General features: G+C 43.2%; 1 protein-coding gene across 1 annotated transcript in view; it reads left to right on the plus strand.

The window, feature by feature from the left end:
* The window catches only part of LOC118396894 (guanylate cyclase soluble subunit alpha-2-like), a 161,074-nt gene that overhangs the window by 103,780 nt on the left and 29,974 nt on the right, over positions 1–27,320 (plus strand). The window contains exons 5-7 of the mRNA XM_052468009.1: positions 19,086–19,298; positions 19,910–20,182; positions 26,678–26,821. Of these exons, the coding sequence (XP_052323969.1) occupies positions 19,086–19,298; positions 19,910–20,182; positions 26,678–26,821 (630 nt within the window). The remainder of the gene's footprint in view (positions 1–19,085; positions 19,299–19,909; positions 20,183–26,677; positions 26,822–27,320) is intronic.

Consider the following 27,320-nt stretch of genomic DNA (forward strand, 5'->3'; position numbering starts at 1 on the left):
CACAGAGTTGTCTTTGATAAGGACACAGAGTTGTCTTTGATTTGATATAAGGACACAGAGTTGTCTTTGATAAGGACACAGAGTTGTCTTTGATAAAGGACACAGAGTTGTCTTTGATAAGGACACAGAGTTGTATTTGATAAGGACACAGAGTTGTCTTTGATAAGGACAAAGAGTTGTATGTGATAAGGACACAGAGTTGTCTTTGATAAGGACACAGAGTTGTCTTTGATAAGGACACAGAGTTGTCTTTGATAAGGACACAGAGTTGTCTTTGATAAGGACACAGAGTTGTCTTTGATAAGGACACAGAGTTGTCTTTGATAAGGACACAGAGTTGTCTTTGATAAGGACACAGAGTTGTATTTGATAAGGACACAGAGTTGTCTTTGATAAGGACACAGAGTTGTCTTTGATAAGGACACAGAGTTGTCTTTGATAAGGACACAGAGTTGTCTTTGATAAGGACACAGAGTTGTCTTTGATAAGGACACAGAGTTGTCTTTGATAAAGGACACAGAGTTGTCTTTGATAAGGACACAGAGTTGTCTTTGATAAAGACACAGAGTTGTCTTTGATAAAGGCACAGAGTTGTCTTTGATAAAGGACACAGAGTTGTCTTTGATAAGGACACAGAGTTGTCTTTGATAAGACACAGAGTTGTCACAGAGTTGTCTTTGATAAGGACACAGAGTTGTCTTTGATAAGGACACAGAGTTGTCTTTGATAAGGACACAGAGTTGTCTTTGATAAGGACACAGATTTGTCTTTGATAAGGACACAGAGTTGTCTTTGATAAAGGCACAGAGTTGTCTTTGATAAGGACACAGATTTGTCTTTGATAAGGACACAGATTTGTCTTTGATAAGGACACAGAGTTGTATTTGATAAGGACACAGAGTTGTCTTTGATAAGGACACAGAGTTGTCTTTGATAAGGACACAGAGTTGTCTTTGATAAGGACACAGAGTTGTCTTTGATAAGGACACAGAGTTGTCTTTGATAAGGACACAGAGTTGTCTTTGATAAGGACACAGAGTTGTCTTTGATAAGGACACAGAGTTGTATTTGATAAGGACACAGAGTTGTCTTTTTGTATTTGATAAGGACACAGAGTTGTCTTTGATAAGGACACAGAGTTGTCTTTGATAAGGACACAGAGTTGTCTTTGATAAGGACACAGAGTTGTCTTTGATAAGGACACAGAGTTGTTGTCTTTGATAAAGACACAGAGTTGTCTTTGATAAGGACACAGAGTTGTCTTTGATAAGGACACAGAGTTGTATTTGATAAGGACACAGAGTTGTCTTTGATAAGGACACAGAGTTGTCTTTGATAAGGACACAGAGTTGTCTTTGATAAGGACACAGAGTTGTTGAGTTGTCTTTGACACAGAGTTGTCTTTGATAAGGACACAGAGTTGTCTTTGATAAGGACACAGAGTTGTCTTTGATAAGGACACAGAGTTGTCTTTGATAAGGACACAGATTTGTCTTTGATAAGGACACAGAGTTGTCTTTGATAAAGGCACAGAGTTGTCTTTGATAAAGGACACAGAGTTGTATTGATGACACAATTTGGACACAGAGTTGTCTTTGATAAAGACACAGAGTTGTCTTTGATAAGGACACAGAGTTGTCTTTGATAAGTACACAGAGTTGTCTTTGATAAGGACACAGAGTTGTCTTTGATAAGGACACAGAGTTGTCTTTGATAAGGACACAGAGTTGTCTTTGATAAGGACACAGAGTTGTCTTTGATAAAGGCACAGAGTTGTCTTTGATAAGGACACAGAGTTGTCTTTGACAAAGACACATCATTGTATTTGATAAGGACACAGAGTTGTCTTTGATAAGGACACAGAGTTGTCTTTGATAAGGACACAGAGTTGTCTTTGATAAGAACACAGAGTTGTCTTACATAAGGACACAGAGTTGTCTTTGATAAAGGCACATAGTTGTCTTTGATAAGGACACAGAGTTGTCTTTGATAAAGACACAGAGTTATCTTTGACAAAGACACAGCGTTGTATTTGATAAGGACACAGAGTTGTCTTTGATAAAGACACAGATTTGTCTTTGATAAAGACACAGATTTGTCTTTGATAAAGACACAGCGTTGTATTTGATAAAGGCACAGAGTTGTCTTTGATAAAGGCACAGATTTGTCTTTGATAAAGGCACAGAGTTGTCTTTGATAAGGACACAGAGTTGTATTTGATAACGACACAGAGTTGTATTTGATAACGACACAGAGTTGTCTTTGATAAGGACACAGAGTTGTCTTTGATAAGGACACAGAGTTGTCTTTGATAAGGATACAGTGTTGTCTTTGCTAAGTACACAGAGTTGTCTTTGATAAGGACACAGATTTGTCTTTGATAAGGACACAGAGTTGTCTTTGATAAAGGCACAGAGTTGTCTTTGATAAGGACACAGAGTTGTATTTGATAAGGACACAGAGTTGTCTTTGATAAGAACACAGAGTTGTCTTTGATAAGGACACAGAGTTGTCTTTGATAAGGACACAGAGTTGTCTTTGATAAAGGCACAGAGTTGTCTTTGATAAGGACACAGAGTTGTCTTTGATAAGGACACAGATTTGTCTTTGATAAGGACACAGAGTTGTATTTGATAAGGATACAGAGTTGCCTTTGCTAAGGACACAGAGTTGACTTTGAAAAGGACACAGAGTTGTCTTTGATAAAGGCACAGAGTTGTCTTTGATAAAGGCACAGATTTGTCTTTGATAAGGACACAGATTTGTCTTTGATAAAGGCACAGATTTGTCTTTGATAAAGGCACAGATTTGTCTTTGATAACGACACAGATTTGTCTTTGATAAGGACACAGAGTTGTATTTGATAAGGACACAGAGTTGTCTTTGATAAGGACACAGAGTTGTCTTTGATAAGGACACAGAGTTGTCTTTGATAAGGACACAGATTTGTCTTTGATAAGGACACAGAGTTGTATTTGATAAGGATACAGAGTTGCCTTTGCTAAGGACACAGAGTTGACTTTGAAAAGGACACAGAGTTGTATTTGATAAGGGCACAGATTTGTCTTTGATAAGGACACAGAGTTGTCTTTGATAAAGGCACAGAGTTGACTTTGAAAAGGACACAGAGTTGTATGTGATAAGGACACAGAGTTGTATTTGATAACGACACAGAGTTGTCTTTAAGGATACAGAGTTGTCTTTGATAAGGACACAGAGTTGTCTTTGATAAGGACACAGAGTTGTCTTTGATAAGGACACAGAGTTGTCTTTGATAAGGACACAGAGTTGTCTTTGATAAAGACACTTTGATAAGGACACAGAGTTGTCTTTGATAAGGACACAGAGTTGTCTTTGATAAAGGACACAGAGTTGTCTTTGATAAGGACACAGAGTTGTCTTTGATAAGGACACCGATTTGTCTTTGATAAGGACACAGAGTTGTCTTTGCTAAGTACACAGAGTTGTCTTTGATAAGGACACAGAGTTGTCTTTGATAAGGACACAGAGTTGTATTTGATAAGGACACAGAGTTGTCTTTGATAAGGACACAGAGTTGTCTTTGATAAAGACACAGAGTTGTCTTTGATAAGGACACAGAGTTGTCTTTGATAAAGACACAGATTTGTCTTTGATAAAGACACAGAGTTGTCTTTGATAAAGGCACAGAGTTGTCTTTGATAAAGGCACAGAGTTGTATTTGATAAGGGCACAGATTTGTCTTTGATAACGACACAGATTTGTCTTTGATAAGGACACAGAGTTGTCTTTGATAAAGGCACAGAGTTGTCTTTGATAAAGGCACAGATTTGTCTTTGATAAAGGCACAGAGTTGTCTTTGATAAGGACACAGAGTTGTATTTGATAACGACACAGAGTTGTATTTGATAACGACACAGAGTTGTCTTTGATAAGGACACAGAGTTGTCTTTGATAAGGACACAGAGTTGTCTTTGATAAGGATACAGTGTTGTCTTTGCTAAGTACACAGAGTTGTCTTTGATAAGGACACAGATTTGTCTTTGATAAGGACACAGAGTTGTCTTTGATAAAGGCACAGAGTTGTCTTTGATAAGGACACAGAGTTGTATTTGATAAGGACACAGAGTTGACTTTGATAAAGACAGATTTGTCTTTGATAAGGACACAGAGTTGTATTTGATAAAGGCACAGAGTTGTCTTTGATAAAGGCACAGGTTTGTCTTTGATAAGGACACAGAGTTGTATTTGATAAGGACACAGAGTTGTCTTTGATAAAGGCACAGATTTGTCTTTGATAAAGGCACAGATTTGTCTTTGATAAAGACACAGCGTTGTATTTGATAAAGGCACAGAGTTGTCTTTGATAAAGGCACAGGTTTGTCTTTGATAAGGACACAGAGTTGTATTTGATAAGGACACAGAGTTGTCTTTGATAAAGGCACAGATTTGTCTTTGATAAGGATACAGAGTTGTCTTTGCTAAGGACACAGAGTTGTATTTGATAACGACACAGATTTGTCTTTGATAAGGATACAGAGTTGTCTTTGCTAAGGACACAGATTTGTCTTTGATAAGGACACAGAGTTGTATTTGATAAGGACACAGAGTTGTCTTTGATAAGGACACAGAGTTGTCTTTGATAAGGACACAGAGTTGTCTTTGATAAGAACACAGAGTTGTCTTTGATAAGGACACAGAGTTGTCTTTGATAAGGACACAGAGTTGTCTTTGATAAAGGCACAGATTTGTCTTTGATAAGGACACAGATTTGTCTTTGATAAAGGCACAGAGTTGTCTTTGATAAAGACACAGATTTGTCTTTGATAAAGACGCAGCGTTGTATTTGATAAAGACACATATTTGTCTTTGATAAAGACACAGCGTTGTAGTTGATAAAGGCACAGAGTTGTCTTTGATAAAGGCACAGATTTGTCTTTGATAAGGACACAGAGTTGTCTTTGATAAGGACACAGATTTGTCTTTGATAAAGGCACAGATTTGTCTTTGATAAAGACACAGCGTTGTATTTGATAAAGGCACAGATTTGTCTTTGATAAAGGCACAGAGTTGTCTTTGATAAAGACACAGATTTGTCTTTGATAAGGACACAGATTTGTCTTTGATAAAGGCACAGATTTGTCTTTGATAATGGCACAGAGTTGTAATAATAATACATTTCTTTGATAAAGGCACAGATTTGTCTTTGATAAAGGCACAGATTTGTCTTTGATAAAGGTACAGATTTGTCTTTGATAAGGACACAGATGTGTCTTTGTAGCCAAGTGTATCGAAAGCCCTGCATTTTTATTATTATTTGTAGCTCGTCGTGTCTATTTTAATATTAAGGAATATTTAACTTTCTCTGGTCATAGGAACAACATGCATTTGTGCCTGAGGCAGATGCGGTGCGACTCGAATTTCACCATCAGGTGGAAGACGGTGCCCCTCTCTCTGGTCAGTCTCACTGGAGGAATGAATGGAAGAACAGAGCAGGGAACATGCGATGCGGACTAGAGGTGGACCGATTATGATTTTTCAACACCGATACCGATTATTGGAGGATCAAAAAAGCCCATACCAATTAATCAGACGATTTATAAAATAAAAATAAATAAAAAAGAATTGTAACAATGACAATTACAACGATGTGTAGTTAACCAGTGATTTTGATTGATTGTTTTTTATAAGATAAGTTTAATGCTAGCTAGTAACTTACCTTGGCTTACTGCATTTGCGTAACAGGCAGTCTCCTTGTGGAGTGCAACGAGAGAGAGGCAGGTCGTTAATGCGTTGGACTAGTTAACTGTAAGGTTGCAAGAATGGATCCCCCGAGCTGACAAGGTGTAAATCTGTCATTCTGTCCCTGAACAAGGCAGTTAATCCACCGTTCCTAGGCCGTCATTGAAAATAAGAATGTGTTCTTAACTGACTTGCCTAGTTAAATAAAGGTATAAAAATAAATGAAATTGACAAATCGGCGCCCAAAAATACCTATTTCCGATTGTTTTGAAAACTTGAAATTGCCCCTAATTAATCGGCCATTCCGATGAATCAGTCGACCTCTAATGCAGACCCTCTGCTGCTCTCTCCCTCCCTCCGCTGAGACTAATGCTGTGTTCAAAACAAGAGCCAGATGTGTACAAAATCTAGCAGCGTGAGTGAAGGGGGCTTTGTTGCGAAATAGGAAGCCAATTATAGATTTAATTTTGGATTGGAGATGCTTAATATGAGTCTGGAAGTAGAGTTTACAGTCTAACCAGACACCTAGGTATTTGTAGTTGTCCACATATTCTAAGTCAGAACCTTCTAGAGTAGTGATGCTAGTCTGGCGATCGGTTGAAAAGTATGCATTTAGTTTTACTAGCGTTTAAGAGCAGTTGGAGGCCATGGAAGGAGTGTTGTATGGCATTGAAGCTCCCCGCGATTTGCACATTTTCAGGAACCAATACACACAGTGAAAGCAAAGCCTAGCTTTTTCAAACAGAAATTTGCATCCTGTAGCTCTGACTCCAAAAGGTTTGGGATACTAAAGTCCATGGAGAATAAAAGCACCTCCTCCCAGCTGCCCACTGCACTGAGGCTAGGAAACACTGTCACTCCCAATAAATCCACGATAATCGAGAATTTCAATAAGCATTTCTCTACGGCTGGCCATGCTTTCCTCCTGGCTACCCCAACCTCGGCCAACAGCTCCACACCCCCCACAGCTACTTGCCCAAGCCTCTCCAGTGTAACGACTGCTCCCACTCTTCCCCCCCTGGTGCCCTCGAGGATATTGGACTCACCTGGACTCACTCATCACCTGTTTATTACCTCCCCAATCTTTGTCCCTACTCTGTTCCCCACTGCTGCAATGATTGTAATTTGTCTTTGTTCCCCCTGTGCTGATGCTGTTCCTGTCTCGTTCTATGTCCGTTCCCTATTAAATGTTTGACTCCCCGTACATGCTTCGCCTCTCCAGTGTCATCCCTTGACACCCAGCTTCTCCTTCACCTAAATCCAGATAGCAGATGTTCTGAAAGAGCTGCAAAACCTGGACCCGTACAAATCAGATGGGCTAGACAACCTGGACCCTCTATTTATAAAATGATCCGCCGCCATTGTTGCAACCCCTATTACTAGTCTGTTCAACCTCTCTTTTGTATTGTCTGAGATTCCTAACCATTTTTAAAGCTGTCGAGGTCAACCCCCTCTTCAAAGAGGGTGACACTCTAGACCCAAACTGTTACAGACCTATATCCATCCTGCCCTGCCTTTCCAAAGTCTTCGAAAGCCAAGTTAACAAACAGATCACTGACCTTTTCAAATCCCACTGTACCTTCTCCGCTGTGCAATCCGGTTTCCGAGCTGGTCAATGGTGCACCTCAGCCACGCTCAAGGTCCTAAACAATGTCATAATCACAAGCAATAAAAGACAGTACTGTGCAGCTGTCTTCATCGACCTTGCCAAGGCTTTCGACTCTGCCAATCACCGTATTCTTATCAGCAGACTCAACGGCCTTGGATTCCCAAATGAATACCTTGCCTGGTTCACCAACTACTTCAAATCAAATCAAATCAAATGTATTTATATAGCCCTTCGTACATCAGCTGATATCTCAAAGTGCTGTACAGAAACCCAGCCTAAAACCCCAAACAGCAAGCAATGCAGGTGTAGAAGCACGGTGGCTAGGAAAAACTCCCTAGAAAGGCCAAAACCTAGGAAGAAACCTAGAGAGGAACCAGGCTATGTGGGGTGACCAGTCCTCTTCTGGCTGTGCCGGGTGGAGATTATAACAGAACATGGCCAAGATGTTCGAATGTTCATAAATGACCAGCATGGTCAAATAATAATAAGGCAGAACAGTTGAAACTGGAGCAGCAGCACAGTCAGGTGGACTGGTGACAGCAAGGAGTCATCATGTCAGGTAGTCCTGGGGCACGGTCCTAGGGCTCAGGTCCTCCGAGAGAGAGAAAGAAAGAGAGAATTAGAGAGAGCATATGTGGGGTGGCCAGTCCTCTTCAATCCTTATGTCTGAAACACATGTTTCTAGCGAGGGCAATTTTGGGGCTTCACCATGCTTCATTGAAATGTACAGCTGTGTGTCATCTGCATAGCAGTGAAAGTTAACATTGTGTTTTCCAATAACATCCCCAAGAGGTAAAATATATAGTGAAAACAATAGTGGTCCTAAAACGGAACCTTGAGGAACACCGAAATGTACAGTTGATTCACAGAAACCATTCACAGAGACAAACTGATATCTTTCTGACAGATAAGATCTAAACCAGGCCAGAGCATGTCCGTGTAGACCAATTTGGGTTTCCAATCTCTCCAAAAGAATGTGGTGATCGATGGTATCAAAAGCAGCACTAAGGTCTAGGAGCACGAGGACTGATGCAGAGCCTCGGTCCGATGCCATTAAAATGTAATTTACCACCTTCACAAGTGCCATCTCAGTGCTATGATGGGGTCTAAAACCAGACTGAAGCATTTCGTATACATTGTTTGTCTTCAGGAAGGCAGTGAGTTGCTGCGCAACAGCCTTCTCTAGAATTTTTCAGAGGAATGGAAGATTCGATATAGGCCGATAGTTTTTTATATTTTCTGGGTCAAGGTTTGGCTTTTTCAAGAGAGGCTTTATTACTGCCACTTTTAGTGAGTTTGGTACACATCCAGTGGATAGAGAGCCGTTTATTATGTTCAACATAGGAGGGCCAAGCACAGGAAGCAGCTCTTTCAGTAGTTTAGTTGGAATAGGGTCCAGTATGCAGCTTGAAGGTTTAGAGGCCATGATTATTTTCATCATTGTGTCAAGAGATATAGTACTAAAACACTTGAGCGTCTCTCTTGATCCTAGGTCCTGACAGAGTTGTGCAGACTCAGGACAACTGAGGTTTGGAGGAATACGCAGGTTTAAAGAGGAGTCCGTAATTTGCTTTCTAATAATCATAATCTTTTCCTCAAAGAAGTTCATGAATTTATCACTGCTAAAGTGAAAGTCATCCTCTCTTGGGGAATGCTGCTTTTTAGTTAGCTTTGTGACAGTATCAAAAAGGAATTTTGGATTGTTCTTATTTTCCTCAATTAAGTTAGAAAAATAGGATGATCGAGCAGCAGTAAGGGCTCTTCGGTACTGCACGGTACCGTCTTTCCAAGCTAGTCGGAAGACTTCCAGTTTGGTGTGGCGCCATTTCCGTTCTAATTTTCTGGAAGCTTGCTTCTGAGCTCGGGTATTTTCTGTGTACCAGGGAGCTAGTTTCTTATGAGAAATGTTTTTAGTTTTTAGGGGTGCAACTGCATCTAGGGTATTGTGCAAGGTTAAATTGAGATCCTCAGTTAGGTGGTTAACTGATTTTTGTCCTCTGGCGTCCTTGGGTAGGCAGAGGGAGTCTGGAAGGGCATCAAGGAATCTTTGTGTTGTCTGTGAATTTATAGCACGACTTTTGATGCTCCTTGGTTGGGGTCTGAGCAGATTATTTGTTGCAATTGCAAACGTAATAAAATGGTGGTCCGATAGTCCAGGATTATGAGGAAAAACATTAAGATCCACAACATTTATTCCATGGGACAAAACTAGGTCCAGCGTATGACTGTGACAGTGAGTGGGTCCAGAGACATGTTGGACAAAACCCACTGATTCGATGATGGCTCCGAAAGCCTTTTGGAGTGGGTCTGTGGACTTTTCCATGTGAATATTAAAGTCACCAAAGATTAGAATATTATCTGCTATGAATACAAGGTCTGATAGGAATTCAGGGAACTCAGTGAGAAACGCTGTATATGGCCCAGGAGGCCTGTAAACAGTAGCTATAAAAAGTGATTGAGTAGGCTGCATAGATTTCATGACTAGAAGCTCAAAAGACGAAAACGTCATTTTTTTTTTTGTAAATTGAAATTTGCTATCGTAAATGTTAGCAACACCTCCGCCTTTGCGGGATGCACGGGGGATATGGTAACTAGTGTAGCCAGGAGGTGAGGCCTCATTTAAAACAGTAAATTCATCAGGCTTAAGCCATGTTTCAGTCAGGCCAATCACATCAATATTATGATCAGTGATTAGTTCATTGACTATAATTGCCTTTGAAGTAAGGGATCTAACATTAAGTAGCCCTATTTTGAGATCAAATCAAATTTTATTTATATAGCCCTTTGTACATCAGCTGATATCTCAAAGTGCTGTACAGAAACCCAGCCTAAAACCCCAAACAGCAAGCAATGCAGGTGTAGAAGCACGGTGGCTAGGAAAAACTCCCTAGAAAGGCCAAAACCTAGGAAGAAACCTAGAGAGGAACCAGGCTATGTGGGGTGGCCAGTCCTCTTCTGGCTGTGCCGGGTGGAGATTATAACAGAACATGGCCAAGATGTTCAAATGTTCATAAATGACCAGCATGGTCGAATAATAACAAGGCAGAACAGTTGGAACTGGAGCAGCAGCACAGTCAGGTGGACTGGTGACAGCAAGGAGTCATCATGTCAGGTAGTCCTGGGGCACGGTCCTAGGGCTCAGGTCCTCCGAGAGAGAGAAAGAAAGAGAGAATTAGAGAGAGCATATGTGGGGTGGCCAGTCCTCTTCTGGCTGTGCCGGGTGGAGATTATAACAGAACATGGCCAAGATGGTCAAATGTTCATAAATGACCAGCATGGTCAAATAATAGTAAGCCAGAACAGTTGAAACTGGAGCAGCAGCATGGCCAGGTGGACTGGGGACAGCAAGGAGTCATCATGTCAGGTAGTCCTGGGGCATGGTCCTAGGGCTCAGGTCAGTTGAAACTGGAGCAGCAGCATGGCCAGGTGGACTGGGGACAGCAAGGAGTCATCATGTCAGGTAGTCCTGGGGCATGGTCCTAGGGCTCAGGTCCTCCGAGAGAGAGAAAGAAAGAAGGAGAGAATTAGAGAACGCACACTTAGATTCACACAGGACACCGAATAGAACAGGAGAAGTACTCCAGATATAACAAACTGACCCTAGCCCCCCGACACAAACTACTGCAGCATAAATACTGGAGATGTGAGGTATCATGATCTCTTTCAGTAATGACAGGAACGGAGGTGGTATTTATCCTAGTGAGATTGCTAAGGCGAACACCGCCATGTTTAGTTTTGCCCAACCGAGGTCGAGGCACAGACACGGTCTCAATGGTGATAGCTGAGCTGACTACACTGACTGTGCTAGTGGCAGACTCCACTATGCTGGCAGGCTGGCTAACAGCCTGCTGCCTGGCCTGCACCCTATTTCATTGTGGAGCTAGAGGAGTTAGAGCCCTGTCTATGTTGGTAGATAAGATGAGAGCACCCCTCCAGCTAGGATGGAGTCCGTCACTCTTGGTCCTGTTTGTGGGTGAGTCCCAGAAAGAGGGCCAATTATCTACAAATTCTATCTTTTGGGAGGGGCAGAAAACAGTTTTCAACCAGCGATTGAGTTGTGAGACTCTGCTGTAGAGCTCATCACTCCCCCTAACTGGGAGGGGGCCGGAGACAATTACTCAATGCCGACACATCTTTCTAGCTGATATGCACGCAGAAGCTATGTTGCGCTTGGTGATCTCTGACTGTTTCATCCTAACATCGTTGGTGCCGACGTGGATAACAATATCTCTATACTCTCTACACTCGCCAGTTTTAGCTTTAGCCAGCACCATCTTCAGATTAGCATTAACGTCGGTAGCCCTGCCCCCTGGTAAACAGTGTATGATCGCTGGATGATTCGTTTTAAGTCTAATCCTGCGGGTAATGGAGTCGCCAATGACTAGAGTTTTCAATTTGTCAGAACTAATGGTGGGAAGCTTCGGCGTCTCAGACCCCGTAACGGGAGGAGTAGAGACCAGAGAAGACTCGGCCTCTGACCCCGACCCGCTGCTTAATGGGGAAAACCGGTTGAAAGTTTCTGTCGGCTGAATGAGCGACACCGGTTGAGCGTTCCTACAGCATTTCCTTCCAGAAACCGTGAGAAAGTTGTCCGGCTGCGGGGACTGTGCCAGGGGATTTACACTACTATCTGTACTTACTGGTGGCACAGACACTGTTTCATCCTTTCCTACATTGAAATTACCCTTGCCTAACGATTGCGTCTGAAGCTGGGCTTGTAGCACAGCTATCCTCGCCGTAAGGCGAGTACAGCGACTGCAATTAGAAGGCATCATGTTAATGTTACTACTTAGCTTCGGCTGTTGGAGGTCCTGACGAATCGTGTCCAGATAAAGCGTCCGGAGTGAAAAAGTTGAGGAAAAAATAAATAAATATATGAACGGTAATTAAAAAGTGAAAACCGTAAAGTTGTCAGGTAGCAAAATAGGTTGGCAACAAAACGCACAGCAACTCGAAAACAAGCCTGCAAGTCGTACTTCTCAGATAGAGTTCAGTGTGCCAAATCGGAGGGCCTGTTGTCCGGACATTTGGCAGTCTCTATGGGGGTACCACAGAGTTCAATTCTCGGGCTGACTCTTTTCTCTGTATATATCAATGATGTCGCTCTTGCTGCGGGTGATTCCTTGATCCACCTCTACGCAGACAACACCATTTTGTATACATCTGGCCCTTCTTTGGACACTGTGTTAAGATGGTGAGGAAATTACTTTTAACGAACAACCAGACATCCTCTACTGACGGGACGAGGTCAATATCTTTCCAGGACACCCAGGCCAGGTCAATTGGAAAGGTCTATACTCGCAGAAGTGCTTTAGGGAGCATTTGACAGTGATGAGGGGTGGTCGTTTGACTGCAGACCCATAACGGATTCAGGCAATGAAGCAGTGATATTTGAGATCCTGATTTAAAACAGCAGAGATGTTTGGGTGGCAAGTTGGTCCGGATAATATCTTTGAGGGTGCCCATGTTTATGGATTTAGGGTTGTACCTGGTGGGTTCCTTGATAATTTGTGTGAGATTGAGGGCATCTAGCTTAGATTGTAGGACTGCCGGGGTGTTAACTTCTTAAAGTATAGGAGGCAGCATAAATAGCGTGCCCAATTTCAACTTCCTGCTACTCATGCCAAGAATATAAGATATGCATATTATTAGTATATTTGGATAGAACACACTATGACGTTTCTAAAACTGTTTGAATCATGCCTGTGAGTATAACATAACTTATGTAGCAGGCAAAACCCCAAGGACTGACTGTTCAGTATCTCTCATTGGGAAACTATTTTTCTTAGGCACTAGTTTTCAGTTCCTACCGCTTCCACTGGATGTCACCAGTCTTTGGAATTTGGTTGAGGTTATTCCTTTGTGCAATGAAGAAGTACGACCATCTAGGAAATGGGTAACACTGTTGAGAGTTGCGCAAGACTTGAAAAGTAGCGTTAGTTTCCTCTCGTCCTCTATTGAAAACAGATTGACCCGTCTTCAATTTGATCAATTATTAACGTTTAAAAATACCTAAAGTTGTATTACAAAAGTAGTTTGAAATGTTTTTCAAAGTTTACAGGCATCTTTTGAAATATTTTGTTGTGAATTTGCGCAATTTGGAAGCTGTTTTTTTCTGCATCAAACGCGCCAAATAAATGGACATTTTGGATATACAAGTGGGGAGAAGAAGTATACACTGATGATTTTGTAGGTTTTCCTACTTACAAAGCATGTAGAGGTCTGTTATTTTTGTCATAGGTACACTTCAACTGTGAGAGATGGAATCTAAAACAAAAATCCAGAAAATAACATTGTATGATTTTGAATTAATTAATCTGCATTTTATTGCATGACATAACTATTTGATCACCTACCAACCAGTAAGAATTCTGGCTCTCACAGACCTGTTAGTTTTTCTTTAAGAAGCCCTACTGTTCTCCACTCATTACCCGTATTAACTGCACCTTTTTGAACTTGTTACCTGTATAAAAGACACCTGTCCACACACTCAATCAAAAAGACTCCAACCTCTCCACAATGGCCAAGACCAGAGAGCTGTATAAGGACATCAGGGATAAAATTGTAGACCTGCACAAGGCTGGGATGGGCTTCAGGACAATAGGCAAGCAGCTTGGTGAGAAGGCAACAACTGTTGGCGCAATTATTAGAAAATGGAAGAAGTTCAAGATGACCATCAATCACCCTCAGTCTGGGGCTCCATGCAAGATCACATCTCGTGGGGCATCAATGATCATGAGGAAGGTGAGGGATCAGCCCAGAACTACATGGCAGGACCTGGTCAATGACCTGAAGAGAGCTGGGACCACAGTCTCAAAGAAAACCATTAGTAACACACTACGCCATCATGGATTAAAATCCTGCAGCGCACGCAAGGTACCCCTGCTCAAGCCAGCGCATGTCCAGGCATGTCTGAAGTTTGCCAATGACCATCTGAATGATCCAGAGGAGGAATGGGAGAAGGTCATGTCGTCTGATGAGACAAAAATAGAGCTTTTTGGTCTAAACTCCACTCGCCGTGTTTGGAGGAGGAAAAAGGATGAGTACAACCCCAAGAACACCATCCCAACCGTGAAGCATTGAGGTGGAAACATCATTCTTTGGGGATGCTTTTCTGCAAAGGGGACATGACGACTGCACCGTATTGAGGGGAGGATGGATGGGGCCATGTATCGCAAGATCTTGGCCAACAACCTCCTTCCCTCAGTAAGAGCATTGAAGATGGGCCGTGGCTGGGTCTTCCAGCATGACAACGACCTGAAACAGACAGCCAGGGCAACTAAGGAGTGGCTCCATAAGAAGCATCTCAAGGTCCTGGAGTGGCCTAGCCAGTCTCCAGACCTGAACCCAATAGAAAATCTTTGGAGGGAGCTGAAAGTCTGTATTGCCCAGCGACAGCCCCGAAACCTGAAGGATCTGGAGAAGGTCTGTATGGAGGAGTGGGCCAATATCCCTACTGCAGTGTGTGCAAACCTGGTCAAGAACTACAGGAAACATATGATCTCTGTAATTGCAAACAAAGGGTTCTGTACCAAATATTAAGTTCTGCTTTTCTGATGTAACAAATACTTATGTCATGCAATAAAATGCTAATTAATTACTTAATCATACAATGTGATTTTCTGGATTTTTGTTTTAGATTCCCTCTCTCACAGTTGAAGTGTACCTATTACAAAAATTACAGACCTCTACATGCTTTGCAAGTAGGAAAACCTGCAAAATTGGCAGTGTATCAAATACTTGTTCTCCCCACTGTATATGGACGGAATTAATCGAACAAAAGGACCAATTGTGATGGTATGGGACATATTAAAGTGCCAAAGGTAAGGCATGTTTTATATTTTATTTCTGTGTTTTGTGTAGTGCCTGCAGGGTTGAAATATGCTACCCTCTTTGTTTACTGCTGTGCTATCATCAGATAATAGCTTCTTATGCTTTCGCCAAAAAGCCTTTTTAAAATCTGACATGTTGGCTGGATTCAAAACGAGTGTAGCTTTAATTTAGTATCTTTCATGTGTGATTCAATGAAAGTTAGATTTTTATATCATTTTATTTGAATTTGCCGCGCTGCATTTTCCCTGGCTTTTGGCCAAGTGAGACGCAAGCGTCCCCTATAACATAAGAAGTTAAGCATATCCCAGTTTAGGTCACCTAGCATTTACATTACATTTACATTTAAGTCATTTAGCAGACGCTCTTATCCAGCGACTTACAAATTGGTGCATTCACCTTATGACATCCAGTGGAACAGCCACTTTACAATAGTGCATCTAAATCTTAAATGGGGGGGGTGAGAAGGATTACTTATCCTATCCTAGGTATTCCTTAAAGAGGTGGGGCAGAACGAACTCTGAAGATAGATGGGCGGCAATCAATTCACATATTGTATCCAGGGCACAGCTGGGAGCTGAGGGGGGTCTATAACAGTCGACAACAGTGAGAGATGAATGTTTTAAATTAGAGGCTCGAACTGTTTGGGCATAGACCTGAAAAGTATGACAGAACTTTGCAGGCTATCTCTGCAGTAGATTGCAACTCCTCTCCCTTTGTCAGTTCTATCTTGACAGAAAATGTTGTAGTCGGGGATGGAAATCTCCGAATTTTTGGTGGCCTTCCTAAGCCAATATGCTGTGATAATTTATTAGGCCTACTTCACAAACATCATTCCAACACAACTGTTTTTATTAGGTTAATTTTACATTTTTTAAAGTTATGTTTTAAACAATTCTGAGCGATAGATCTCAGCTTACCTTTTGACTGCGAAAGTGACCTTGACTCAAAAGGTTGATTGATGACCAGTGCTCTACATGTTATATACAGGTGGAGTACTCTACATACATAGGTAAGTACATTTACGTGTGTGTATTAGTGGTTGTGTGTGTGATTGTTTGTGTGTCAATTAATTCATACTTGTATGTGTTTGAATATGAATATGAGTGTGTGTGTGTGTAAGCGTTCTGTTAAGTGTGAGGGTAGTTTTCCGAGACACAGTCGCTTGGATTTTCTGAGTGTTCCTGGTATTCCTGTCGTCTCCATGGAGATTTCCATTAATGTGTCAGCCATGTGACTCCTCCCACTCTGCCTGCCACAACCACAGAAAACACCTGGTCACATCCTCCCACAATACACACTGCGACTGTGCAGTATACAGTGCATTCGGAAAGTATTCAAACCCCTTGACTTTATCCACATTTTGTTATGTTACAGCCTTATTCTATATTGATTGACATATTTTTCTCCCTCATCAAACTACACACAATACCCCATAATGACAAAGCAAAAATAGTTTTTTAGAAATGTTTGCAAGTACATAGGTATTCAGACCCTTTACTCAGCACTTTGTTGAAGTGCCTTTGGCAGTGATTACAGCCTTGAGTCTTCTTGGGTATGACACTACAAGCTTGGCAAGCCTGTATTTGGGGAGTTTCTACCATTCTTCTCTGCAGATCCTCTCAAGTTTTGTCAGGTTGGATGGGGAGCATTGCTGCACAGCTATTTTTAGGTCTCTCCAGAGATTTTTGATCGGGTTCAAGTTCAGGCTCTGATTGGGCCACTGAAGGACATTCAGAGACTTAGCCCGAAGCCACTCCTGCGTTGTCTTGGCTGTATGCTTAGGGTCATTGTCCTGTTGGAAGGTGAATCAGCTCCCTGACCAAGGCCCTTCTCCCGCGATTGCTCAGTTTTGCCGGGTAGCCTGCTCTAGGAAGAGTCTCATGGTGGTTTGACACAATCTTGTCTCAGTGCTCTACGGACAATTCCGTCAACCTTGTGGCTTGGTTTTTGCTTTGACCTGCACTGTCAACTGTTTAACCTTATACAGACAGGTGTGCGCCTTTCCAAATCATGTCCAATCAATTTAATTCCCCGCAGGTGGACTCCAATCAAGTTGTAGAAACATCTCAAGGATGATCAATGGAAACAGGATGCACCTGAGCTCAATTTAGAATCTCATAGCAAATGTATTTATGTAAATAAGGGATTTCTTCTTTTTTTATATAAACTTTTAATAAACTTTACTTTGTCATTATGGGGTATTGTGTGTAGATTGAGAAAATTTAGAATAAGGCGTAACAAGATGTGGGAAAAGTCCAGGGTTCTGAATACTTTCCGAATGCACTGTCTGTGTGTGTGTACCTACTTTCCGTAACTAAGTGTGTGTGCAGTACTCTGTCTCTCTCTAGACTATATGTATGTAATGTGTGTATTAGACTTTTGTAGACTATATGTAGGTATTGTGTGTGTTATCTCCCTGTTGACTATATATATAGGTAGTGCGTGTTTGTGTTCGATCTCTGTAGACTGTATGTAGGGTGTGTGTGTGTGTGTGTGTGTTATTTCTCTGTAGATGTAGGTTGTGTGCATTATGCAGAACGAGTAGAGGGTTCTATAAATAAATCAGGCTGCAGTGGGCTCACAGGCGGAATAATCTATCTGACACCGGGGAGAGAGGGAGAGAGGGAGAGGGAGAGGGAGAGGGAGAGGGAGAGAGAGAGAGAGAGAGAGAGAGAGAGAGAGAGAGAGAGAGAGAGAGAGAGAGAGGGAGAGAGAGAGAGAGAGAGAGAGAGAGAGAGAGAGAGAGAGAGAGAGAGAGAGAGAGAGAGAGAGAGAGAGAGAGAGAGAACCAGAGAGTGCGTGCGAGAGAGGATGCTAGGAGTGTGCAAAGCTGTCATTAAGGCAAAGGGTGGCTACTTTGAAGAATCTCAAATATAAAATATATTTTGATTTGTTTAACACATTTTTGGTTACTGCATGATTCAATATGTGTTATTTCATAGTTTGATGTCTTCGCTATTATTCTACAATGTAGAAAATTGTTTTTAAAAATCCAGAAAAACCGTGGAATGAGAAGGTGTGTCCAAATACTTTATTGTTTAGATATTTTCTTCTTGGGCAAGAATGTTTTTCGTACATTCTGGTAATCTACCAGAGCAACCAAAGACTAAACTACAGATACAGTAGCAGACAAACCTGACTTCTTTCAGTCAGCTGAGAGCCAGAGAGATGTTTTCCATCCTCAACACATCTTCATTTAATCCTGTATTGTCTATAGGCTACAGTTGGATGTATTGCCGCAGGGCCAGCGTTCTCTTGATCTGGTGTGTATGGGAGAATGGGTGACGACATCTCATTTGTACTCTAGATGATGTTGGAATGTGCAGCACTACATCCTCATTGTCAAGGGGATTAGGGTCTTCAAAAAACTGGAGGTGGTGTTTGGACTACAACATCCTCTTAACGTTTCTGAATAGTCTTTCTATGCTTGTATTTATAGAGCAGGTACGAGTTTGACCAAAATAATGGAAATGCCATGCATACGCCCCTCCGTGGGGGATAGATCCAGAATCTCCTAAATCACTAACATGTATTGACTCACGAGGTTGAATACTTCAAGATGTATTACTGTTTTTTTATATGTTCGAATGTTTCTTCCACATTGACAGAGTATTTTGTGTAGATTGTTGACAGAAAAATTACAATTATATACATTTTAATCCCACTTTGTAACACAACAAAATGTGGAAAAGTGTGAATACTTTGTGAGCGCACTGTATTTCCCACAGTCTGCATTCCATTGACATCTTTATCACATTAATAACCTCTGTCTCTCCCCCCTCTCTACCTCTCTCTCTCTCTACCTCTCCCTGTCTTCCCCCCCCTCTCTCTACCTCTCTATCTCTTTGTCTTTCTGTCTTCTCCCCCCTCTCTTTTTTCCTTTACCTCTCTTCCCCTCTCTTTTTCTCTCTATCTTTACCAGGTGATGGAGGTGAAGGGTCAGATGATTCATGTCCCAGAATCCTCTACTCTGATGTTCCTGGGTTCCCCCCGCGTGGACAAGCTGGAGGAGCTGATGGGCAGGGGCCTCTACCTGTCAGACATCCCCATCCACGACGCCACGCGTGATGTCATACTGGTGGGACAGCAGGCCAAGGCACAGGACGGCCTCAAGAACAGGATGGACAAACTCAAGGTACAGTCACACACACACACGTGCACACACACACACAGTCACACACACACATACACGTGCTCATACTTATTATTCTGTCATGTAGATATTCAGCCGTGACTCATCCGTCTTCAGAAGAAGAGGACAGGCGTCTGTCACTAAACCTTTACTCCATCATCCTCATTCTACTATATCCCTCTGCTCTTCCCCAGGCCACTCTAGAAAAGACACACCAAGCTCTAGAAGAGAACAGGCGTCTGTCACTAAACCTTTACTCCATCATCCACATTCTACTATATCCCTCTGCTCTTCCCCAGGCCACTCTAGAAAAGACACACCAAGCTCTAGAAGAGAACAGGCGTCTGTCACTAAACCTTTACTCCATCATCCACATTCTACTATATCCCTCTGCTCTTCCCCAGGCCACTCTAGAAAAGACACACCAAGCTCTAGAAGAGGACAGGCGTCTGTCACTAAACCTTTACTCCATCATCCTCATTCTACTATATCCCTCTGCTCTTCCCCAGGCCACTCTAGAAAAGACACACCAAGCTCTAGAAGAGGACAGGCGTCTGTCACTAAACCTTTACTCCATCATCCACATTCTACTATATCCCTCTGCTCTTCCCCAGGCCACTCTAGAAAAGACACACCAAGCTCTAGAAGAGGAGAAGAGGAGGACAGTAGACCTTCTCTACTCCATTTTTCCTGGTGACGTGGCCCAGAAGCTGTGGCAGGGGGAGTCTGTCCCTGCCAGGAAGTTTGATGATGTCACCATGCTGTTCTCTGACATCGTGGGCTTCACTGCAGTGTGTGCCCAGTGTACCCCCATGCAGGTCATCAGCATGCTCAACGAGCTCTACACACGCTTCGACTACCAGTGTGGAATACTGGACGTGTATAAGGTAAGAACACACCTGTTTCACTACCAGTGTGGAATACTGGACGTGTATAAGGTAGGAACACACACCTGTTTCACTACCAGTGTGGAATACTGGACGTGTATAAGGTAGGAACACACACCTGTTTCACTACCAGTGTGGAATACTGGACGTGTATAAGGTAGGAACACACACCTGTTTCACTACCAGTGTGGAATACTGGACGTGTATAAGGTAGGAACACACACCTGTTTGCACATGCACATCCTGTGCACTCAGTGCATGCGTGTTATATGTGTCAGGGTTGGGGTCGATTCTGAATTGAGTTGTGAATTGTTCTTTAATTCCAATTAAATGATTTGAAAAATAATTTGAATTGATTTGCAATTCAAATATTCTATTTGAACATTTAATTGTGCACTCAGTGAACCAGTGTTATATGTTTCAGGGTTGGGGTCGATTCAGGAACCAGTTGAATGGAATTGTTCTTTACATTCCAATTAAATGATTTGAAAAATAATTTTAATTGGATTTGCACAGGAACCAGAATTTTAATTTAATTTTAATTGGCCACACCCCACAGGAACCAGAATTTTAATTTCATTTTAATTGGCCACACCCCACAGGAACCAGAATTTGAATTTCATTTTAATTGGCCACACCCCACAGGAACCAGAATTTGAATTTAATTTTAATTAAAGGAATTAGAATTTAATTCAATGAAATTGAAATGCATTATTTATTCCACACATCACCAGAGCAATGTTTATTTAGAGCAATGTTTAATTCATAATTCCCTTAATGTTTTGAAATATCGGAATAAATGTGTTTTTCCCCCATAATGCATTAGATCAAACACTGCAGTATGGAAGGGAACAATCTAACATCTCATGACAAAGAAGAAAACTGTTTAACATCTTTCAGTTATAATAAAATGTACATTTCATATGGTATGTGTATTGTTTGCATTAATAAGTGGCATATCCTTTTTATAAAATATTTGTCAAATTAATGAACTTTCATGTTTCACATTTCAGTGGATTCATATTATATTCAAATTCTTCTTCCTGTGGGGTGTGGCCAATTCAAAGTTATTGTTCACAATTGACTCCAACCCTGTTGTGTCATCTGTCCACATAGGAGAGGTTTAGTGCAATTGAGTAATTGTATTTTATTTATTAATTTTAATTATTTTTTTAAAACTAGGCAAGTCAGTTAAGAACAAATTCTTATTTTCAATGACGGCCTAGTGGTGCTGCCGTGGGTAAATACAAGGATCAATCAAGTTGTATTAAATCAGAAACGTGTGTGTGCGTATGTGGAAAAACACACTGATTAATGGCCAATGTAACGGTGCTTAACATGAGTGTGTCAGTACTGGCTACATGACAGAGTGGCATTACAGCAAGGCCCAGTGGGTCCATTAACAACCATCACTCCCTCTATCCATCCATTAACAACCATCACTCCCTCTATCCATCCATTAACAACCATCATTCCCTCTATCCATCCATTAACAACCATCACTCCCTCTATCCATCCATTAACAACCATCACTCCCTCTATCCATCCATTAACAACCATCACTCCCTCTATCCATCCATTAACAACCATCACTCCCTCTATCCATCCATTAACAACCATCACTCCCTCTATCCATCCATTAACAACCATCACTCCTTCTATCCATCCATTAACAACCATCACTCCCTCTATCCGTCCATTAACAACCATCACTCCTTCTATCCTTCCATTAACAACCATCACTCCCTCTATCCATCCATTAACAACCATCACTCACCCCCCTATCTCCATCCATCCATTAACAACCATCACATTCCTCTATCCATCCATTAACAACCATCACTCCTTCTATCCATCCATTAACAACCATCACTCCCTCTATCCGTCCATTAACAACCATCACTTGCTGAGGTTCAGCTATCCAGAGGTGGTGATCCTTATGTCCAGTCCACACAATAGTGCATCTAAATCTTTTATGATTACTTTATCCTATCTGTAGGGGCCAGACAGGTGCAGATTGATGCGTGGGGAGTTTGTTCCACCATTGGGGGCCAGAGCCACCTGGTCATCAGTGGAGGGAGGCGAGCAGGGAAAGGAGTGCCCTTGTTTGGGAAGATTAATGAGGTGTGTGTAGGCAAGCACCATGGTCTGCATAGCAATGATAGGAGAGACTTGGGAAGGAGACAGTGCGCATATGTGAGGTTATGACAGAGCCAAGTGACTTGGTGTATAGCGCAGAATACAGGAAGAGAGGGCCTCCAGAACAGAGCCCTGGGAGGAGGGGACAACCCAGTGGTCCCCGGGAGGAAGAGCGCGTGGTGAGGTGGTGGAGACAGACATTCTCGCCACCTGGCCACCTAGGAGAGACCATGTAGGATGACAGACCTGTCAGGTAGGACTCAAGCCCTGGGGACACCAGTGGTGAGCGTGGGCCACCCGCGACCTGTCAGGTAGGACGAGATGCCCAACTCGGAGAGGGTGGAGAGGAGGATCTGATGGTTCACAGTATCGAAGGCAGCCGATAGGTCTAGAAGGATGAGAGCAGAGGAGAGAGAGTTAGCTTTAGCAGTGCGGAGCGCCTCCGTGATACAGAGAAGAGCAGTCTCAGTTGAATGACTAGTCTTGAAACCTGACTGATTTGGATCAAGAAGGTCATTCTGAGAGAGATAGCGGGAGAGCTGGCCAAGGACGGCACGTTCAAGAGTTTTGGAGAGAAAAGAAAGAAGGGATACTGGTCTGTAGTTGATGACATCGGAGGGATCGAGTGTAGGTTTTTTCAGAAGGGGTGCAACTCTCGCTCTCTTGAAGACGGAAGGGACTTAGCCAGCGGTCAGGGATGAGTTGATGAGCGAGGTGAGGTAAGGGAGAAGGTCTCCGGAAATGGTCTGGAGAAGAGAGGAGGGGATAGGGTCAAGCGGGCAGGTTGTTGGGCGGCCGGCCGTCACAAGACGCAAGATTTCATCTGAGAGAGAGGGGAGAAAGAGGTCAGAGCACAGGGTAGGGCAGTGTGAGCAGAACCAGCGGTGTCGTTTGACTTAGCAAATGAGGATCGGATGTCGTCGACCTTCTTTTCAAAATGGTTGCCGAAGTCATCTGCAGAGAGGGAGGAGGGGGGCGGATTCAGGAGGGAGGAGAAGGTGGCAAAGATCTTCCTAGGGTTAGAGGCAGATGCTTGGAATTTAGAGTGGTAGAAAGTGGCTTTAGCAGCAGAGACAGAGGAGGAAAATGTAGAGAGGAGGGAGTGAAAGGATGCCAGGTCCGCAGGGAGGCGAGTTTTCCTCCATTTCCGCTCGGCTGCCCGGAGCCCTGTTCTGTGAGCTCGCAATGAGTCGTCGAGCCACGGAGCGGGAGGGGAGGACCGAGCCGGCCTGGAGGATAGGGGACATAGAGAGTCAAAGGATGCAGAAAGGGAGGAGAGGAGGGTTGAGGAGGCAGAATCAGGAGATAGGTTGGAGAAGGTTTGAGCAGAGGGAAGAGATGATAGGATGGAAGAGGAGAGAGTAGCGGGGGAGAGAGAGCGAAGGTTGGGACGGCGCGATACCATCCGAGTAGGGGCAGTGTGGGAAGTGTTGGATGAGAGCGAGAGGGAAAAGGATACAAGGTAGTGGTCGGAGACTTGGAGGGAGTTGCAATGAGGTTAGTGGAAGAACAGCATCTAGTAAAGATGAGGTCGAGCGTATTGCCTGCCTTGTGAGTAGGGGGGAAGGTGAGAGGGTGAGGTCAAAAGAGGAGAGGAGTGGAAAGAAGGAGGCAGAGAGGAATGAGTCAAAGGTAGACGTGGGGAGGTTAAAGTCGCCCAGAACTGTGAGAGGTGAGCCGTCCTCAGGAAAGGAGCTTATCAAGGCATCAAGCTCATTGATGAACTCTCCGAGGGGACCTGGAGGGCGATAAATGATAAGGATGTTAAGCTTGAAAGGGCTGGTAACTGTGACAGCATGAAATTCAAAGGAGGCGATAGACAGATGGGTAAGGGGAGAAAGAGAGAATGACCACTTGGGAGAGATGAGGATCCCGGTGCCACCACCCCGCTGACCAGAAGCTCTCGGGGTGTGCGAGAACACGTGGGCGGACGAAGAGAGAGCAGTAGGAGTAGCAGTGTTATCTGTGGTGATCCATGTTTCCGTCAGTGCCAAGAAGTCGAGGGATTGGAGGGAGGCATAGGCTGAGATGAACTCTGCCTTGTTGGCCGCAGATCGGCAGTTCCAGAGGCTACCGGAGACCTGGAACTCCACGTGGGTCGTGCGCGCTGGGACCACCAGATTAGGGTGGCCACGGCCACGCGATGTGGAGCGTTTGTATGGTCTGTGCAGAGAGGAGAGAACAGGGATAGACAGACACATAGTTGACAGGCTACAGAAGAGGCTACGCTAATGCAAGGAGATTGGAATGACAAGTGGACTACACGTCTCGAATGTTCAGAAAGTTAAGCTTACGTAGCAAGAATCTTATTGACTAAAATGATTAAAATGATACAGTACTGCTGAAGTAGGCTAGCTGGCAGTGGCTGCGTTGTTGACTTTGTAGGCTAGCTGGCAGTGGCTGCGTTGTTGACACTACACTAATCAAGTCGTTCCGTTGAGTGTAATAGTTTCTACAGTGCTGCTATTCGGGGCTAGCTGGCTAGCTAGCAGTGTTGATTACGTTACGTTGCGTTAAAAGAACGACAACAGCTTAACAACCATCACTCCTCTCCATCCATTAACAACCATCACTCCTTCTATCCATCCATTAACAACCATCACTCCCTCTATCCATCCATTAACAACCATCACTCCCTCTATGCGTCCGTTAACAACCATCACTCCCTCTATCCATCCATTAACAACCATCACTCCCTCTATCCATCCATTAACAACCATCACTCCCTCTATCCATCCATTAACAACCATCACTCCTTCTATCCATCCATTAACAACCATCACTCCCTCTATCCATCCATTAACAACCATCACTCCCTCTATGCGTCCGTTAACAACCATCACTCCCTCTATCCATCCATTAACAACCATCACTCCTTCTATCCATCCATTAACAACCATCACTCCCTCTATCCATCCATTAACAACCATCACTCCCTCTATCCATCCATTAACAACCATCACTCCCTCTATGCGTCTGTTAACAACCATCACCCCTCTATCCATCCATTAACAACCATCACCCCTCTATCCATCCATTAACAACCATCACTCCTTCTTTCCATCCATTAACAACCATCACTCCCTCTATCCATCCATTAACAACCATCACTCCCTCTATCCATCTGTTAACAACCATCACTCCCTCTATCCATCCGTTAACATCCATCCATCACTCTCCCTCTATCCATCCATTAACAACCATCACTCCCTCTATCCATCCATTAACAACCATCACTCCTTCTATCCATCCATTAACAACCATCACCCTTCTATCCATCCATTAACAACCATCACTCCCTCTTTCCATCCATTAACAACCATCACTCCCTCTATCCATCCATTAACAACCATCACTCCCTCTATCCATCTGTTAACAACCATCACCCCTCTATCCATCCATTAACAACCATCACTCCTTCTATCCATCCATTAACAACCATCACTCCCTCTATCCATCCATTAACAACCATCACTCCCTCTATGCGTCCGTTAACAACCATCACTCCCTCTATCCATCCTTTAACAACCATCACTCCCTCTATCCATCCATTAACAACCATCAGTCCTTCTATCCATCCATTAACAACCATCACTCCCTCTATCCATCCATTAACAACCATCACTCCTTCTATCCATCCATTAACAACCATCACTCCCTCTATCCATCCATTAACAACCATCACTCCCTCTATGCGTCCGTTAACAACCATCACTCCCTCTATCCGTCCGTTAACAACCATCACTCCCTCTATGCACCCCTCCATCACTACATCAGCTCTCATCCTTCGCCAGGGTTTGATCCAGTACAGATAGACAATTCCCTTCCCTTCCTCTCTCCTCACCCTTCGCTTCCTCTCTCCTCACCCTTCCCTTCCTCTCTCCTCACCCTTCCCTTCCTCTCTCCTCACCCTTCGCTTCCTCTCTCCTCACCCTTCGCTTCCTCTCTCCTCACCCTTCACTTCCTCTCTCCTCACCCTTCGCTTCCACTCTCCTCACCCTTCCCTTCCTCTCTCCTCACCCGTCCACTTGTTTACTTAACTCTTCCCCTTCTCTCTTTCTATTGCCATGTTCTCTCGTGTCCACTTTCACCTCTCTCCCCTCTCTCTTTTCCTGCTCCATGTGAGTAGAGAGGAGAGAGAGAGAACTATATGTTCCCATTGTCATAGTTACTTTGGATAGATGACTGAGACTGGATGAGAGTTGTGTTTCTTGTTGTCAGGTACAGCTTTTGCAGGGGGGGGGGGGTTAAAAATTGTTTTATAATTTTTTATTCTGAAAATATTTAAATTTGATAAATACTAAAATCAAAAGAAATGCTCATGGCTTCATGGACTCTCCTCCAATCCCCATGTAGATTGAGACTATAGGCGACGCCTACTGTGTTGCGGGCGGGCTCCACCAGAAGATTGACAGCCATGCCAAGCCAATCGCACTCATGGCCCTGAAGATGATGGAGCTGTCAGAGGAGGTGTTAACGCCGGACAGCAAATCCATCAAGGTGAGTCTTTGCTTGGCACAGTGAGGGGGGCACTTTCTCCCTCACTCTCTTTTTCGGTCTTATTTTCTCTCTCCCTTTTCACTCCCCCTCTCTCTCTCTTTCTCTCTCCCTCCCATTCTTTCTCTCCCTTTTCACCCTCCTCGTTCTCTGTCTCTCTTCTCATTGTGTTAGCTGTTTTGTGCGGTGTTGTTATGTGCTAGCTGTGTTGTGCTATTGTTGTGTGCTAGCTGTTTTGTGCGGTGTTGTTATGTGCTAGCTGGGTTGTGCTATTGTGTTGTGCTAGCTGGGTTGTGCTATTGTGTTGTGCTAGCTGTTTTGTGCGGTGTTGTTATGTGCTAGCTGTTTTGTGCGGTGTTGTTATGTGCTAGCTGGGTTGTGCTATTGTGTTGTGCTAGCTGTTTTGTGCGGTGTTGTTTTGTGCTAGCTGTTTTGTGCGGTGTTATGTGCTAGCTGTTTTGTGCGGTGTTGTTATGTGCTAGCTGGGTTGTGCTATTGTGTT

The sequence above is a fragment of the Oncorhynchus keta genome, chromosome 18 (genome assembly GCF_023373465.1).
Source record: "Oncorhynchus keta strain PuntledgeMale-10-30-2019 chromosome 18, Oket_V2, whole genome shotgun sequence".
NCBI classification, from domain to species: domain Eukaryota; kingdom Metazoa; phylum Chordata; class Actinopteri; order Salmoniformes; family Salmonidae; genus Oncorhynchus; species Oncorhynchus keta.